Here is a 17,094-nt window from a genome sequence, read left to right on the forward strand (position 1 = left end):
TTTTATTTTTGAGATACACCAATTTTTACTGCAGGAAAAACAAAAAACAATCCTATGATGCAAATTTCCAAAGAAAACAGCATGTGCATCAAAATAAACTATTTCCAGCAGTGCAATTTGAGTTCTAAGCATCCCAGAAACTATTCAGAAAAGCATAAAGTCAAACATGACTTAAAAAAACACCAGTATAGGCTTTTAAGGCCTACAAATAAAAAACTACTTTTGTGAAAATTACGTTACATCCGGTTTCGGGCAGGAAATGGCGGACATGCAATCGTTCGCGCTGACGTCTGTTTCAATGTGAGAAGTGTTACGAACAGCTGATCGGATCGGCAAAGGGTGTTTCTGGAATATTATGTTTTTGTTTGGTGGAGGGGGTTATGGTGTGGGGTTGTTTGATAGAATCTTTGGGCAATTTTATGCTCTGAAATTTGTGGAAACAGTTTAGTGATGGCTTCAATCTCTTCCAACATAACTCTGCACCAGTGCACATGACAGGGACCATAAAGGCATGGATGAGCAAATTTGGTGTGGAAGAAATTGACTGACCTACACAGTCTTGACCTCAACCTAATAGAACAACTGTAGAGTGCAGACTGGGAGTCAGGCCTTCTCATCAAACAGCAGTGTTTGACCTCACAAATGTACTTCTGGATTAAAGGTCAACAATTCCCATAAACACACTCCTAAACCTTGTACAATGTCCATTTAAATCTATTGAAGCTATGAAGCAATTATATTTGCAAAGGTTGGGTCAATATCATATTGAATCCTATGGATTAAGAATGGAATGGGACTCAAGCTCATATGTGGGTCTTTGGCCAGTGTTTTGAATTTATGAGGTTACGGTTCCTTGTGTTTTGAGGACCTCTGGTTTTTAGGTCTGGCTTCTTTGTAATTTTAGCTGGTTGCTATTTTGCTTTGTTATCTATTGCATTCTCTGTTCATTTGTTTCTGTTTATATTCTACTTCATATTCCTAGATCAGGGGTGTCGAACTCCAGTGTCCTGCAGGTTTTAGATATCACCCTGGGTCACACCTTAATCAAATGATTTCAATTGATGATCAAATGAAGTTCTCCAGGTTTCTGGAGAACTTCAAGACATGTTGAGGAGGTAATATAACCATTTAAATCAGCTGTGCTGGATCAAAGACACATCTAAAAGCTGCAGGATATCGGCCCTCAAGGCCTGGAGTTCGACATATGATCAAGTTTAATCTATGTGCTTTGATAATGCAATATTTATCATGTTTTATGGTCCCTTTCTGTCTCCACAGTCCTGTCTGGTCTGTTCAGTTGTGTTCCATGATGTCTGTTCCAACTCGTGAAACAACAGGACAAAAACCTAGAAGGTAGTCACAATCTTCAGGAGAGTCCACCTCAGTGTGGCCGATGTCTTTGAGTTTTTGAACAATTTGAGAATGAGCTCCATTTGTTCTTCCCGCCTTCCAGACATAGAATTTTTTCCACAAAACTAAAGATGAAAGAAAAAGAAATTTAAGTACATTATTCACCTGTAACATCATTTTGTACTACTTGAGCCAGATGGAGGTGAAAGAAATAACAAAATGATATCATCTATCAGTGGCTTTTTACATGGACTATTAAGGGTGCTGATTAGGATCTCCCCAAATGTGCTGAAACTACTGGAGTAATCAAGCTCCACAATTTACATAAGTTATCTGTTACGGCCAGGTGGCCGGTACAAAGTTTGGACCCAAATGCAAAACACAATGTGGAGCAAAAATACGTTTTCAGTGGTTTATTTCAGGAACACAGAATTTCAATGGTGAAACGTGAGTGAACACAGGGATTGGCCGTGAAAAGGGGGAGTACGAGTCTCAGGAGGGGAAGGTACTGAAACTGAGGGAGAAGTCAGTTAATGGTCTGAGTGGGCTAGGAAAGGAAAGGAATAATACTTTAGTGCTGTAGCTTACTTGTGAGTGGAGGCAAGAAGCTCAAGAGGAGCAGGTTCTCCTGCAACCTGAGTTCCAGTGTTGTGGATGAGCCGGCAGGCAGGAGGACAGGCAGGCGACCACGGTGAGTGTTAGTGAGTCCAGAGAAAATGTGATCCCAAAATCTGAGGAGATCTTCATAAGGTGACCAGCATGTGAAAGAGGTAAGTAGCAGAAGGTAGCATGGAATCATATTGTGGCTGTGTGGAATGAGAAGATAACAAGGTAAGTACAAATAATGAACACAAGAAACAAGGAATTTCTAAGAGGCCTGATACCACCATAGTGTAGCTGATGAACTGGGAAATAATTGGGGGAGACGCTGATCTGAAATATCCCTCCTGCTGATTGCCAGCGATAAACAGGTGAGGGAGGCAGGTGTGGACCGAGCTCGACTCTGAAGGGGCGGACACCGTGGAGTCAAAACAGCGTGGAAAAAACACCACACACTCAGTTCGAAACATTATCATATCATTTAATGACTAGAGATAATAAAAATGTACCAAAATAGAACTGCATGAGAAAATTGTATCCATATTATATGTTGTGTCCATACAAGTTAGTAAAATGCATAGAGGGTCTGAAAGATTAGTTAAACCTTCACTTTTCCTAATGACCAGCTGAGAGGGGACAGCCTCTGGCTGCAAAAGGTCTTTGAAATATGAAGCTAAAAAGCTGCTGTTAAGTGTGGATTAAAACTTAGTTTTAATTGAAAATCAGCTTTTTTAAACTATATATGAGCATTTAGAATTTACACACTTGTAGTTTCCATCATCTATTTCTAATGGTCTTTACTTATTATGATCTCCCGCTTACAGCACTGTGTGGGAATTTCTGGTTCAGCACTTTTGTGGTTAAAGTCCTATCTCTTAAATAGGACCTTTTGTGTTAAGTTGGGGTCGGCTTCATCCTCTGTGGCCCCTCTGCTTTGGGGCGTGCCACAGGGATCTATTCTTGGGCCATTATTGTTTTCCTTGTACCTTTTTCCTCTTGGTGCGATTTTCCGGAAACATAAAGTGCCATTCCATCTATATGCAGATGATTGCCAGCTCTACTTACCTTTTAGTCATTCTGATAGTCTCCCAACTGGACCTCTGCTTGACGGCCTTACTGATGTCAAAGCATGGATGGCAAAAAAACTTTTTAAATTTTAATGATCGGAAGACAGAAGCAATTTTATTTGGCCCAAATCGTTCTTCTCATACTCCGGATGTTGATCTTGCAGCTTTGACTTCCCAACTAAAGAGTTCGATCACAAATCTCGGAGTTAAAATTGATTCTGCACTCACCTTTGATGACCATGTAAACGGGGTGGTAAAATCAGCATTTTATCACCTCAGACGTTTATCAAAGGTTAAGCCCTTTCTTTCCAAGCGTGACCTGGAAAGTGTTATTCATGCCTTTATTACCTCATGTTTAGATTATTGCAATTCTCTTTTAATAGGGGTTGGGCAGGGCACTTTGTCACGCTTAGAGGAGACTGAGCGTTCTCTGTTGCAGCGCCGATGCTTTGGAATAACCTTCCTCTCCATATTAGACAGGCTACATCAGTGACAGTTTTTAAGTCTTTATTAAAAACCTATTTTTATTCCCTGGCTTTTAACTCTGTGGGTAACTGATTTTTTTAATTTTTTTATTTTTATTGCTATGTCTGGTTTTATTACTATGTGCATATTAGTATTGTACAGCACTTTGGTCTACCAGGTGCTATATAAATAAATAAATGATGATGATGATGATTCTCTTTCCCATCATTTTCTCCTCCTTTTCTTCATCTACTCCACCACTGATGCTCTCTTTCCCCTTTTTCTTCTCACCTCGAACTTAATCTCCTGAACTGAAGTTAGGGCTCGAACACACCAAAGCATGCTCCAAGATGCTTATTTATTCCCGTTATTGTCACAATTAAAAGTCTCCAGAGAGCTGACAAGGGTGATTTGTGCGACTAAACAACAGGTGGTGATAAACTAATAATATGCCAGCTAATCTTAGGTTCAAGTGTCCTAAAAATCACACTTTCCCTCTGATAAACAGTTTGACTGAATTCTAAAGTGCCTGAGTCATTAATAACGTTATCCTCAACAAGTCCCTTCAATATGGCTGTCGTCGTACAGAAATGAGCTTCATTGACTTGTTTTGGACTCCTTCCCCACAGCCAGAGTACATAGACATGGATGCTCCACACCTTCATCATGAGGTAAACAGTAAATGACACATAGCGTGTGAGGTGACTCAATTTAAAACATTGCAAAAATATTTATTTGTTGAGTTGTATATTTTTGATTTACTAATCAGTGTTGATGTTATTAAAATATTTTAAAATGCCTGTGTGTACAAAAACATTTGCATACACAATCACAAAGTGGAAGAGCATATTTGGGTTAGTCCGATGGTGAGGATCTCTGTGAACAGCCTGTTAAATTTTTGTGACTCTCAGTGGAGACCCAAAACTTTTATGTTGGCCTAACAAACTTTAGGCCGACTTTAAATGAGTAAAAGAGCACTTGTTTATGGTGTCAGCTGAGCTTAATCATTGCCTTAGAGACACAAAGCAAAGCATGCTTTACGACTGGCCTATTGTATGATTAACAACTCGATATCATATGAGCATGTGTTTCTCATTCAGAGCCAGCTCTTGTCCATCAACTCTCACTTCCAAACAGTGAGACACGATGGACGTTGTTTGATGGTGGTTGTTTGATACTGCACACATTTAGACTTTAACATAACACATCGTTAACCAGTCAGTTACATCATGGCAGCTCATCTTTAACTGAGCAGCTAATTTTGGAAATACATTTTATGTCACTAGCCTCTCTTCAGTATAAATATAGTTGAGTTGTTGGGTGGGGAATCTTGCATTTTTTCCCACTTCAACGCTTAGTGTCATGTGAAGCCTGTGCTTTGGACTGACTTCATTTTTTTAAACAACACTGCCTCCCAGTGGTCATAATCTGTATTGCAGAGTCTAATGAGAACAACAAACAACTGTTTGTTTGTTTTTTTGTTTTGTTTTTCCATCAAGGTTCATGTACAAATGTGAGTCTAAGTGAGGAGACATGAGCGTGAATATGTCACGGTTTGCCAGGGCAAGCCGTGGGGATGTGGGGGGAAATAAAACGCACTGCAAACGGTGCGTTTATTTACAGTGCGATAAATGATAATAAATCTCCGTGCTTTCCCTTTACTTCCGTGTCGTGTCTTCCCCGAAAAGTCTTTGTCTTTGTGCTCTCCGCTCCGGTGTCTCAGCACTCCCCGTGCTGGCTGCTGTCTGGTGTTCTACACGTCTCCTGGGGAAACAGAAGCAGCCGTTAAGACACAATACAGCTGCATGCATACACATACTAACTTTACTGAGCTTTAAGACTAACGTAGCATCTCACACAATTATCCCGCGCTGAGGAGCGCTCAGCCACACTCTCAAGTAGCTCCCCTGACAAGGCTTCATTAGCTGCAGGTGTGTGTACTCGTCCGCTTCAGGTGTGGCCAGCTTCCAGACGGGACACACCTACCAGGCCTGCCTGATCCCCAGTGCTCATCCACACCCATACACACACCCACTTGCCTATATATACACAAGCATGGAGAAGACAAAAACAGCAGCAGAGTGCAGCAAACATGCATAATATAAAACGAGTCCACAACCGCTCATGGACACTGACAGAATAGGACTCGTGAAATTTTAAACAGAAACAAAATTCCATGTAAATAATACTGCTTTGTGCTGATTGTGTTACATATGATTGTGATTACGTATATTGTGAAAAATAAATATAAATCCTTCAGATTTGTGTATCCGATCTGTATTTATTTCTAACAATTGTTCTAATCGTATAAGTAAACTTTAACTTACAGACCAGAGTCACAGATACATTTATGATATTCACTCTATAAAGGTTTTTGTATCTTACGTTGGTTAGATAGATGACACCCAGTATGGGTTTTTCCATTATGGTCAGATCAATACAGTCTCTCTATATGGTTTTAGTGTTTTAATAACCAAATCAGATACTTTTATCACTCTATTATTTGAGAATAAAATGACAAATAGAATTTCAGTCTGTTATTTATTTTAAATGTTGGTTAAAGCTTGGTACCTTATAGAGTAAATAATGAATCATTCATAAGTTTGTATAACTGGAGCTTGTGTCTCATCAGTAATGCTGATGATGTAGAAATATGAGAGACACTGTAATATTTCCCATCTGAAAGACATTACAGGCCACCAGCTGGACCCTCTGCAGTTTGCTTACCGGGCAAACAGGTCGGTGGATAATGCAGTGAACATGGGGCTGCATTACATCCTGCAACACCTTGACCGCCCGGGAACTTATGCCAGGGTCCTGTTTGTGGACTTTAGTTCGGCTTTTAACACCATTGTGCCTGAACTTCTTTCCTCCAAACTCTCCTAGCTCAGCGTGTCACCAGCTACCTGTCAGTGGATCACCAGCTTCCTGACAGACAGAAAGCAACAAGTGAGGCTGGGGGAGATCACCTCTGAAACCCGGTCCCTCAGTATTGGTGCCCCCCAAGGATGTGTCCTCTCACCACTACTGTTCTCCCTCTACACTAACGACTGCACCTCCAAGAACTTGGCTGTCAAACTCCTAAAGTTTGCAGATGACACCACCGTCATTGGCCTCATTTAAGATGGTGATGAGTCTGCATACCGGCAGGAAGTTGAGCGGCTGGTACTCTGGTGCAGTCAGCACAATCTGGAGCTGAACACTCTTAAGACTGTAGAGATGACAGTGGACTTCAGGAGACATCCCTCAACTCTGCTCCCCCTCACCATATCAGACAGCCCTGTGTCAACTGTGAAGACCTTCAAGTTCCTGGGTACAACCATCTCCCAGGACCTGAAGTGGGAGACCAACATCAACGCCATACTCAAAAAGACCCAGCAGAGGATGTACCTCCTGAGACAACTGGGGAAGTACAGTCTTCCACAGGAGCTGCTGATCCAGTTCTACACTGCGGTCATTGAGTCTGTCCTGTGCTCCTCCATCACAGTCTGGTATGGAGCAGCCACTAAACAGGACAGGAGCAGACAGCAGCAGACTGTACGGGCAGCAGAAAGGATCATCGGCACCCCCCTGCCCTCCATCCAGGATCTGTACCTCTCAAGAACCAGGAAACGGGCAGGGAAAATCATCACAGACCCCTCACACCCTGCACACAGACTTTTTGATCTGCTGCCCTCTGGCAGACGGTACAGAAGCCTGCAGACCAGGACCACCCGACACAGGAACAGTTTCTTTCCCCTCGCCATCTCCCTTCTTAACAGTTGACCTGTCACACTGCTCCCACTGCCAGACTGCAGCTGCACCTTATGTACATTTTGCAGTATTCATTCCACCTCATTCATTTCTGTATTTTATGTATATAAGTTTAGATTTGTTATTTATAGTTGGTTTACACAGCTTTGTGTATGTATGTGTAATGTGTATATATAGACACGTGTGTGTGTGTGTGTGTGTGTGTGTGTGTGTGTGTGTGTGTGTGTGTGTGTGTGTGTTCCATCTACCGGAACCAAATTCCCTGTATGTGTCTGCACATATACTTGGCCAATAAACACGATTCTGATTCTGATATTCTACTGTTAAAAGTGGGGATTAAAATATATGCAGAGAAAGAAGGGGAAAAGACACTCTGTTTTGCCTCAATTTCATTTTCTTTAATAAGTGAAACTTAACATATAAAGTGAAAGTACTTCGATAGAGTCAGTCTGTTAGGTCTGCACTCGCTGGCCTCGGTGACTCAGAGACTTATCCCCGTGAACAAAGCAAGACACTCAGAGCTCAGTCCATTTTAACTTGCAAGAGAAGCCGGTCTGGTCAGGATCTTGGAGCTACAAACTCCCCACCTGATCTCAGCCAACTTAAAAAAATACAGTGTCCCCTCGCAGCCTTTTATTCAGAGATATCAGTTACAGAAACACCCCATTGTAAAAGAGTTAAGGGAGACATTTCCCAAAGTGTGGGGCCCGCCCCCTAGGGGGGGGGGGGGGGGGGGGGGGGGCGGGCAGAGCCATTGCAGGGGGGGCGCGGCATGAAAAGGGAAAAAACAAAACAACGCTTGGACACTGAATGCATGGGGCGCCCACACAAGCAAAGCAGGAGATGAAGCATAGCTGAATATGTTTCCAAACCAACTTCATTCTAAGCCAAAGACTAGAAAATATGGTGAAGCAAATCTTCCCTTTGGCTTCACCTGCACAAGTGCCGAGGTAGGTCTCCCCTGCAGAATTGGTTTTCCCTGCGTCGAGAGCAGCGCTGGGCTCTTCAAAAAACGGACAAACAGTATCCCACATTCTTGATTTTTAGTTCACAAACACTTGTTGTAATAAATAGCTACTCCTGACATTTTAGAGATGTTAGCTCTTTATACAGTAAAGTTACAGTGGGATACAAATAATATCAGGCTGATCCTGCCACGATTTGCTCCCTCGGTTCAAATCACGGACAAACAGCATCCCACAGTTGTTTATGTTTTTAAACCCATTTTGCACAGAGAGGCATTTTTTGAAAAATGTATTGATAACAATGTTATTACACAGGAAAAAAAACTACATGTAAAATAATCACACCGTGACGCCTCTGCCTTTCTAAATGGAGGGACAGTAACTGCTTGTTTATATGTAAGCGTGTAAAACCTGAAGATAGAGACAAAATACTGTTAATCTGACTATCTGCCATTCTGCAATTCATCTCCTGTAAACAATAACGTGGCGCACAGCGTGACGTGGAAAAAGGCACATACCTTTAAGGTTGCGTGATGAACTCATACGTGTGGACGAAACAGCTGCGGACGTAGCGTAAAAGAGTTAGTAGTTTATTTTCTTACTACCTGCGAATTACTTGTATTTGCTAAATTGTTTACTAAATGTTTGAGGTGTGAAATAAACCGCAATGGAGCAAAATATGGGTGTGTGTGGTTGGAGGATGTGTTAGCGCGTGTGCGAGAGAGAGGGGGGGGGGGGGGGGCAATATTTTTCTTGTAGAACAAAGGGGGGCCCAGCAAAAAAAGTTTGGGAACCACTAAGTTAAGGCACTGTGTGTGTGACTGTATGCACGTATGAGCATGTGAGTGCATGTGTGTGTACGTGACTCTGTATACATGACTTCCTGCTAGTCATATGTGGTTACAGCCGTTTAACAACATCTATAGTCATAAAAGGGTCACCTTCCCTCACCCCCCATATATCGCTTAACCCCTTTAATGGTCCACCATATACAAGCACAGGTGAGCCCATAAATGGCAGGAAGTAAACATTCCTTCTAAATAAAGAAACCAGAACCTTTACATGCAATGTGCCTGCAGTTAAACACTATAGCTATTACCATCCCCCACCATCCTAGATGTCGGGGAGGGACAGAAAAATAGCTGAACATGCAGATTAGGACAAGGTTTACAGTTTTAAGCACAACAATGACAACTTTTGTCAAAATCACTCCATCACAGTCCTTCGTCATTATTTCTGTGATTTTAGCTAATTTTGGGTCCTAGTATCCAAGGCACTTTGTAGCTCACTTAAAAAAGGCACTAATATCAAATGAAATCATCTGACTCAAGTACTGTGATATGATGCAATATTATGCTCCAATTGACCCTTTTTAAATGAAGCCTTTTCATCTTTAGTGTTCTGAAAATATTTCTGTTTGGGAGATTTCCCAGTGCTCAGCATCTAAAAGCAGGAAAAAAACAGATAAGTGGATGGATGAGTGGGTGGCTGTCTGCACATGTGAAAGTGAAAGTTTTGCAGTGACCATGACTTTCATTTACACTGCATTTCATTCTACTGCAGCCTGAGGAAAGATATGCCAGAGATTGAAAGAAATTATCAAGCTCTTTTGTAAGTAACCTTTTACTTTCTTTTTTCACCCCATGATGCTGTGAACTACTTATTCTCTGCCATGCAATGTAATAATGCAGATTACCGATAAATTACAATCAAAGTACTTTATTGAGGAAATTATGCAGTCACAGTTGATTTAGTGTTAAATATTAAATTACATCTATATGGTTGACATTGAGGTGCTCCTGTTATCATACTGGACTTTGTTGTTTTTTCTGTGTCTGCTGTGCAGATAGTAAGGCTGTGGAACTTTTGCAGTGCGCACTTGTGCTTTAGAAGGAGGAGTTGGGTTTCCTGCATCATTCAGTGGCACATTTAGGTTTTCTCATCTTCTCACTGAACTGAACTGAATAATAATACAGATTAGTATCTCTTGGTTTTTTTTTTCAGACATCTATACCAGTGATAGCTTTTGTAGGGCAGCTGCCACTAAAGAGAGCTTGTGATGTACATTCACCTTGTCTGTGGATAATTATGCTGAAAAATGCTCCTTTCTGTTTCTTGATCCTTCTTAGAGACATGGAACAGGAACAAGGTGAGAAAACAAGTAGATTTTTCAAGACTGTATTTGTTAAATTCATTAAACTGCATTTGGTGATTATAAAACATCATTTATTGATACTTCTACCATGATAATTATGAAGAGCTTTAATAACCAAACAAAAATCAAAATAAATAAAGAAGAAGAAGACACACCTTGTTTTAATTCACTTTCATTTTCTGTTATAACTAAACCACCTGTGGCTGGGTGTGGCCTGCGGTGCCGTGCAGGGAAGGTGGACGCACCTGCACGGCATCCGCAATCATACCCCACCGACTTAAGCATAGCACTGGGTCCTGTGGTGGTGTTGTTGTTGGTTATGTTGAGCTGGCAGCGGGAGAGCTGCAGCTCTGTGTGTCAATAAAGGTAACAGAGCATGTTAATGTCACCGGGTCTGCCGTGGTCATTTACACTACCCTATTAAAATGAAAGCACTGCAGCTGAGTGCTTTGTGATTACTCCAGTAGTTTCAGCACATTTGGGGAGATCCTAATCAGCACCCTTAATAGTCCATGTAAAAAGCCACTGATAGATGATATCATTTTGTTATTTCTTTCACCTTCATCTGGCTCAAGTAGTACAAAATGATGTTACAGGTGAATAATGTACTTAAATTTCTTTTTCTTTCATCTTTAGTTTTGTGGAAAAAATTCTATGTCTGGAAGGCGGGAAGAACAAATGGAGCTCATTCTCAAATTGTTCAAAAACTCAAAGACATCGGCCACACTGAGGTGGACTCTCCTGAAGATTGTGACTACCTTCTAGGTTTTTGTCCTATTGCTTCACGAGTTGGAACAGACATCACAGAGGCTCTCAACAACAAACCTCGTACGAAATGTTAAATCACACTAGTTTTCTTTTGTCATCACAAGTAAAGGGAAGTAATTTAAATCCATGAATGTTAAATTGGTATCACGAGAAATGTCATGGTAAGAAGTTGTAATTTACCTGTATGTGACCTACTTACATTAGTTGTCTTTTTCTCTTGTGTGTCAGATGGGAAGCTCCTGTGTGATATTCAGTTGAACAAGTAGATGGAAAATAATGGATGGATGAAATAATGTAAAGGGTTATGAAGAAAAGTTTTAATGTCTTACAGCCTCAGCTCAATATCTAGTAACTTAACTAACTTAAATGTTTTTTCACTTTTCTTGAACCATCTGATCCCACTGTCTCTGTCCTTATAGTGGGTAAACCAGTGATTCTGGTGGTGATGCACCACACTCATGATACTCGTCGTGTTGTAGCCAAAAGCAGCAGACAGGTCTACGACCCAGATGTCTGCCTCACTGTGGATTGTCTCTTTTATGATGGCACCCTCCTTAACTGCAGTCTCAATGACAACATGTGGGCTGAAATCAAGAATCATTTTGGAGTTCTCAGTTTGGAGACTCAGGTACTGACTAAAAAAAACTTATCTAATATTGATGTTTTGAATAAAGTAGTGGGTAGGTAGGTATGATTCAAACATTGCAGTTTGTTACAAATGCTCCAGTTAATTTGTTATTTGTATTCTAATTTTTCTTCTTCCTTTTTAGGGCTCTGACTTGCTGACCAGGATAGTCAATTGTAAGTGTGACTACAACCATGAATTTCCAATTACAGCTTTTTTTTGCCCCAGTTTTACATTCAGATTAAAATGACAATGTATGTAGTTATCCCACCTGTGAAATTAGCTGAAAAGTACCTCAAAAGTTACACAGAACAGATGCAAACTGAGGGTTTAGATACACAGGAGGACATTAGGGCAGAATGGACACACGTTTGGAACACAACTGAACAGACCAGACATGACTGTGGAGACAGAAAGGGATCATAAAACATGATAGCTATTGCATTACCAAAGCACACAGATTAAACTTGATCATAACCTAGGAACATGAAGTAGTATATTAAAGAATAAAAAGAACAGAGAATACTATAGATTACCAAGGAAAATAGCAACCAGCTAAAGTTACAAAGAAGCCAGACTTAAAAACCAGAGGTTCTCAAAACACGAGGAACCGTAACCTCATAAATTCAAAACACTGGGCCAAAGACCCACATATGAACTTGATTCCCATCCCATTCTTAATCCATTAAATATGATATTGACCCAACCTTTTCAAATACAATTGCTTCATAGCTTCAATAGCTTTAACTAGACATTGTACAAGGTTTAGAAGTGTGTTTATGGGATTTTTTGACCATTAATCCAGAAGCACATTTGTGAAGTCAGACACTGATGTTGACAGCAATCTCTGACTTTACGTGGCCTTTATCTTTGCTGCTAAATTGCTGTCGTTCCCAATCACTTCCACTTTGTTAATTCATTAATAATGAGAAAATTTCACAACTGAATTTGTTGCACCAGTGGCATCCTATCATGGTACCACACTGAAATTTACTGAGCTCCTGAGAGCGACCTGGTCTTTCGGTCTTTCATAAATGTTTGTAGAAGCAGTCTGCATGGCTGGGTGCTTGACTCGATAAATCAGAGGTTAAGAACGTGATTGGAGCACCTGAGTTCAATGATTTAGATGGGCCCATGAAAATAGAAACTTTGATATTATTATTATTATTATTATTATTATTATTATTATTTTAATTGCAGTTTCTGCCATTTGCATTATGTTTTGTATTTTATATATAATATTAAAAAATACCACCTTTAATAATCTTTGTTTTTCTTCATTTTAGGGATAAAGAACCATCTACTGATTGTAGCACTCATCATTGCATTCATTTTTGTCATCATTCTAGTGACACTTACACAAGTAGACAAGGTCGAGCATGCTCATGCTGAAGGCACTAACAAGTCGTCAAGTACAAATAAAACATATGTGTGAAATAATTCTGCTGAATGTATTATCATAATTATGCTCATAAAGAATAAATACAAATCTTTCCTGTCTTGTTGCTTTTCTGTACTTTATCTTATTAACCTTTTACTTTTTACTAAAAATGTAATTTACTAATAAATAACAATAAATATGGTGATGTGAAAAAGTGATTTGCCTCATTCCTGATTTCCTATTTTTTGTCACACTGAAATGAGATCATCAATCAAGTTTAAATATTACACAAAGATAACACAAGTAAGAAAAATGTTTTAAATGTAGGTGTTTATTATTAAAGAGGGAAAAATCTAATCCTACATGGCCTTGTGCGAAAAAGGGAGCCTAAGCCTACTAACTGGCTGGGCCACCCTTAGCAGCAACAACTGCAATCAAGCATTTGAGAGTCTTTTCGAGCACCGTGGGGGAACTTTGTCCGACTCATCTTTGCAGAATTGATGTAATTCAGCCACATTGGAGGGTTTTCAAGCATGAAGCGCCTGTTTAAAGTCATACCGTAGCATCTCACTCGGATCATTGTGCTTCAGAGTACATAGTTGTGGATGCACCGCACCTTCGTCACGAGGTAAACAGTAAATGACACACATAGCGTGTAAGGTGACTCAGATTTAAAATATTGATTGATTTACTAATCAGTGTTGATGTTATTAAAATATTTTAAAATGCCTGTGTGCACAAAAACATTTGTAATTTTGGAAATACATTTTATGCCACTCGTCTCTCTTCAGCATAAATGTAGTTAGTTGAGTTGTTGGGTGGGGGATACTGATATTTTCTACTTCAACTTTCAGTGTCAGGTGAAGCTTGTGCTTTGGACTGACTTCATTTTTCTACAACACTGCTTCCCAGTGGTCGTGATCAGTATTGCAGATTCTAATGAGATGAACAAACAACAGTTTTTTCTTTTTAATTTTTTATCAAGGTTCATCTTTATATTGTATCACACACATTTACAATGATTTTCAATAACTCACACCTCCTACCTTTCTTGTCTTTTCTCTCTCAAAACACATTCTCATCTCTGTTTTGTCTTTGTTTCTCAAATCAAAAGTGAAAGTGCTGCACTGAGAGGCGGTCGGGGAGGGGCTTTTAGCGTCTTCAGTGTGCCCGTGACACGAGTCACGTATCAAGCTCTTCCGTAAGTCGACTTTTAAAATGATTAACTAACCATATAAGGCTTTGAAGTGCTCCCTCATCTCTAACGTGCATGCACACACTCTTCTAAGGTGGTCTTTCTTTTTTCGTTTTTGACTTTGTCTGGATCCAGTAAAAGCTCGTGCAGAGCTTTCAGTGTTACCAACACTGACACATATTTACCTGCTGGCTGAATTGTTCAACTTTTTAAATTCCCACTAAATGCTAATTTCTTCTTCCACTTGTTTCCCAACGCAAAGAAAAGAAAGAAGAAAATGGTGAGAAAATACATTTACTTTATTACGTTTGTTAAACACTTGATGGCGCCATACAGCTGACAGTTCGTGAATGCAGCATTTTGCAGCATAATAGGGAACTGTTAAAGACATAAAGAGAAGTAAAGGAGGAGTGAATCTTTGACTTATGGCGGTGGTTTCACTAGATTTGGGGAGCACTTGATCTAGTGTCCAATCCAGTCACCTGGATTAGCTGACATGTGCATTTCCATTCATTAAGAAAAGCTCACATGGAAAAAGCTACATTCACACTGACAGTAATTCACCCACTTCCTTTAGTTTTTGCTTATTTAGATCATGATTCATATAACTGGCACACACACAACATAAACTGCATAAAAATTATAAGCATATGCCTAAAATATTCTTTTTCATCCATCTTTAGCTTCGGGGAAAAAAATTATTTATCTTTGAAGCTGGAAATACAAATGGGGCTCATCGTCACATTGTTGAAAGGTTGAAAGATGTTGGCCAAGCAGAGGTGAACGCTCTAAATGAATGCGACTATCTTCTGGTTTTCTGTCCTGCTGTTTCACGAGTTGGAACGGACATCGGAGAGGCTCTGGACAACATGCCCCGTGAGGAAAATTGAATTAGTTTTTCTATTGTCTTCACTAATATTGTGAAGGAGTTGGTGCTTCTAAGTAACCGGGGAGATTTACTGACAAATCCAGTGTCAATATTGTTTCTTAGATAAGGGCTATTCTCATATCTTTTTTGGACTAATGAAAAAATAGAAAATAAAAACAAGGATTAAGAAATCGGAGGTGAAGGATCTTGTTTACTGTAGAAGAATGTTCAGCTTATATGTCCTGCAGTATAATCTAAAGATGGAGTAATCCAAATTTTTGTTTATGTTATGGTTCTGAATCATTTCATCCTGTTGTCTCTGTGGTTACAGGTGGTAAACCAGTAATACTGGTGGTGATGCATCCCACCTTCAATCCCGATTATGTTGTAGCTGAAAGCCGGAGACAAGTGACCAACCCAAATGTCCGCCTCACTGTGGACTGTCTGTTTCATGATGGCAAGCTCCTCAAGTCTAAACGTAACAATAAGATGTGGAATGAAATAGAGATATTTTTGGAAGTTTCCACTCTCCAGGTAATGACAAAATGTATTGATCTGTTATCAGGTTTACACATAATTATTTTGGCATATACTTAAATACTTTATTTCTTTGTTTCATTTTATTATTCAGGTTTTGTGGTTTGGAACGATCAAATGTAAGTATGATTGTTCCAGTTTCATACTATAACATTAAGGAGTGTTTCCCTAAGGGACACGTTTTAAAGTAATTATCCCTCTTTGTTTTGTCTTGATAAGTCAGCATGTTAGAATAAAGCCTACTTGCTCATGGATTGAGACTAATTCTCCAAGCCATTGCTGTATACAACAAAGAGGAATATATAGTTTAAACATATTAAAGTATACTATAAATAGTCTTTTGGTGTTCAAAACTTTGAATCATAGAATTTAATATTCTAATAATGACTTTGGATTGTTTGGCCTATAAGAATGATCTGAGGTAACTCATTGCTCTTTTATTCTTCATTTTAGATTTGAAGAATCGTCGAGTACTTCGGATTGCAGCTCTAACTGCTGTAGCGATCTTTGTGTATTTCAACAGTCCTGAAATAAAAAAGAAAATAGGGCTGTGAGAGCAGTCCCTGGATAGCAAAACCAAAAGGAATCTATTTTTTAAGGTCAAGGAGTCATATGGCTAAGTTCAAGGCTAAGTTGGAAATAAGTACATAATCACATATTTTAGGTAATCGATTCAGCAACAACAACAACAACAACAACAATAATAACAATAATAAGGAGAAAGATTATTAGATGAGCACTAGGACATTTTTCTAGCCATGTCATTAATGCAGACAGCAAACTAGATGCACATTTCTATGAAAACAAATTGTCCTGTAAAACAACACTGTGCACTGCTGTACTGATATACAGTGTTGGTTTACTAAAATCACTTCACACATCCAGGGTATCTTGTTGGTTATATTGCAACTTGGTGAAGCTATAAATAAAAGCAAATCATCTCTATGACGTAATTCTGCTGATTTGTCCAAATAATCTTATCAAAACGAAATCATTTGTGAATAATAAATTCAAATGTTTCATATTTCTGTTGCTTGTCTACGCTTATTAATTTATCTTGGATCTAAGTGTGAGTAAACCCTTACGTAACATTACATCCTTTAACCACCAATACCTTCACTGCATTTTGCCTGTAATTTATACAGACCTGTTACATTTTGTTTATATCTTCTGCTGTTATTGAATTGTATTTTTTGTTGTATTACTTTCACATCAGTAAATAATGGCGTGCAGCTCCTACATCCTGGAAATATTTGTTTATTTACAGCTGAGTTGAATTGCACAAGCCACTGTAAATAAATGTAAATAAAACTGCAAAAGAGTTTAAATGTTTTAGCATTAACTGTCCTAAACATAAAAAATGAA

The 17,094-nt window shown here is 39.4% G+C and overlaps 2 protein-coding genes and 1 long non-coding RNA gene across 5 annotated transcripts; 2 read left to right on the plus strand and 1 right to left on the minus strand.

Moving 5' to 3' along the window:
- Nucleotides 1–245: 245 nt before the first annotated feature.
- On the minus strand, nucleotides 246–8,887 carry LOC146558312 (uncharacterized). The gene is made up of 4 exons (XR_014888761.1): nucleotides 8,719–8,887; nucleotides 5,340–6,410; nucleotides 1,939–5,246; nucleotides 246–1,475 (listed from the first exon to the last, which is right to left on the minus strand). It is a non-coding gene; the product is annotated as an uncharacterized LOC146558312 (long non-coding RNA).
- On the plus strand, nucleotides 8,069–13,327 carry LOC146558313 (uncharacterized). 3 transcript variants are annotated; one of them, XM_085248162.1, is made up of 8 exons: nucleotides 8,131–8,185; nucleotides 8,695–8,781; nucleotides 9,764–9,811; nucleotides 10,330–10,349; nucleotides 10,992–11,183; nucleotides 11,543–11,751; nucleotides 11,894–11,924; nucleotides 13,035–13,327. In XM_085248162.1, the coding sequence occupies exons 3-8, from the start codon at nucleotides 9,777–9,779 to the stop codon at nucleotides 13,181–13,183; spliced, it is 636 nt and encodes a 211-aa protein (XP_085104288.1). In that variant the 5' UTR covers nucleotides 8,131–8,185; nucleotides 8,695–8,781; nucleotides 9,764–9,776; the 3' UTR covers nucleotides 13,184–13,327. The 3 variants fall into 3 exon arrangements, with proteins under 3 accessions (XP_085104287.1, XP_085104288.1, XP_085104290.1); XM_085248161.1 differs by lacking the exon at nucleotides 8,695–8,781 and having other exon boundaries at nucleotides 8,069–8,185; XM_085248164.1 differs by lacking the exons at nucleotides 8,131–8,185; nucleotides 8,695–8,781 and having other exon boundaries at nucleotides 9,773–9,811; nucleotides 10,332–10,349.
- A 967-nt stretch (nucleotides 13,328–14,294) lies between these two features.
- Nucleotides 14,295–16,975, plus strand: LOC146558314 (uncharacterized). The gene is made up of 6 exons (XM_085248178.1): nucleotides 14,295–14,330; nucleotides 14,587–14,604; nucleotides 15,008–15,200; nucleotides 15,524–15,726; nucleotides 15,824–15,848; nucleotides 16,183–16,975. The coding sequence occupies exons 2-6, from the start codon at nucleotides 14,602–14,604 to the stop codon at nucleotides 16,281–16,283; spliced, it is 525 nt and encodes a 174-aa protein (XP_085104304.1). The 5' UTR covers nucleotides 14,295–14,330; nucleotides 14,587–14,601; the 3' UTR covers nucleotides 16,284–16,975.
- The last annotated feature ends 119 nt before the right edge of the window (nucleotides 16,976–17,094 follow it).

Source organism: Mchenga conophoros, linkage group LG15 (genome assembly GCF_057382185.1).
Source record: "Mchenga conophoros isolate Kocher_MC1m ecotype Shallow Benthic linkage group LG15, M_conophoros_male_GT1.1, whole genome shotgun sequence".
NCBI classification, from domain to species: domain Eukaryota; kingdom Metazoa; phylum Chordata; class Actinopteri; order Cichliformes; family Cichlidae; genus Mchenga; species Mchenga conophoros.

Bases quoted from the DNA above. Each gene is read 5' to 3' on its own strand.
- LOC146558313 (XM_085248161.1), top strand. From the start codon at position 8,139: ATGGTGAAGCAAATCTTCCCTTTGGCTTCACCTGCACAAGTGCCGAG. The intron at 8,186-9,763 runs GTAGGTCTCCCC...ATTCTACTGCAG, and splicing joins TCACCTGCACAAGTGCCGAG to CCTGAGGAAAGATATGCCAG. The intron at 10,350-10,991 runs GTGAGAAAACAA...TTTCATCTTTAG, and splicing joins AGACATGGAACAGGAACAAG to TTTTGTGGAAAAAATTCTAT.
- LOC146558314 (XM_085248178.1), top strand. The intron at 15,201-15,523 runs GTGAGGAAAATT...CTGTGGTTACAG, and splicing joins GGCTCTGGACAACATGCCCC to GTGGTAAACCAGTAATACTG. The intron at 15,727-15,823 runs GTAATGACAAAA...TTTATTATTCAG, and splicing joins TGGAAGTTTCCACTCTCCAG to GTTTTGTGGTTTGGAACGAT.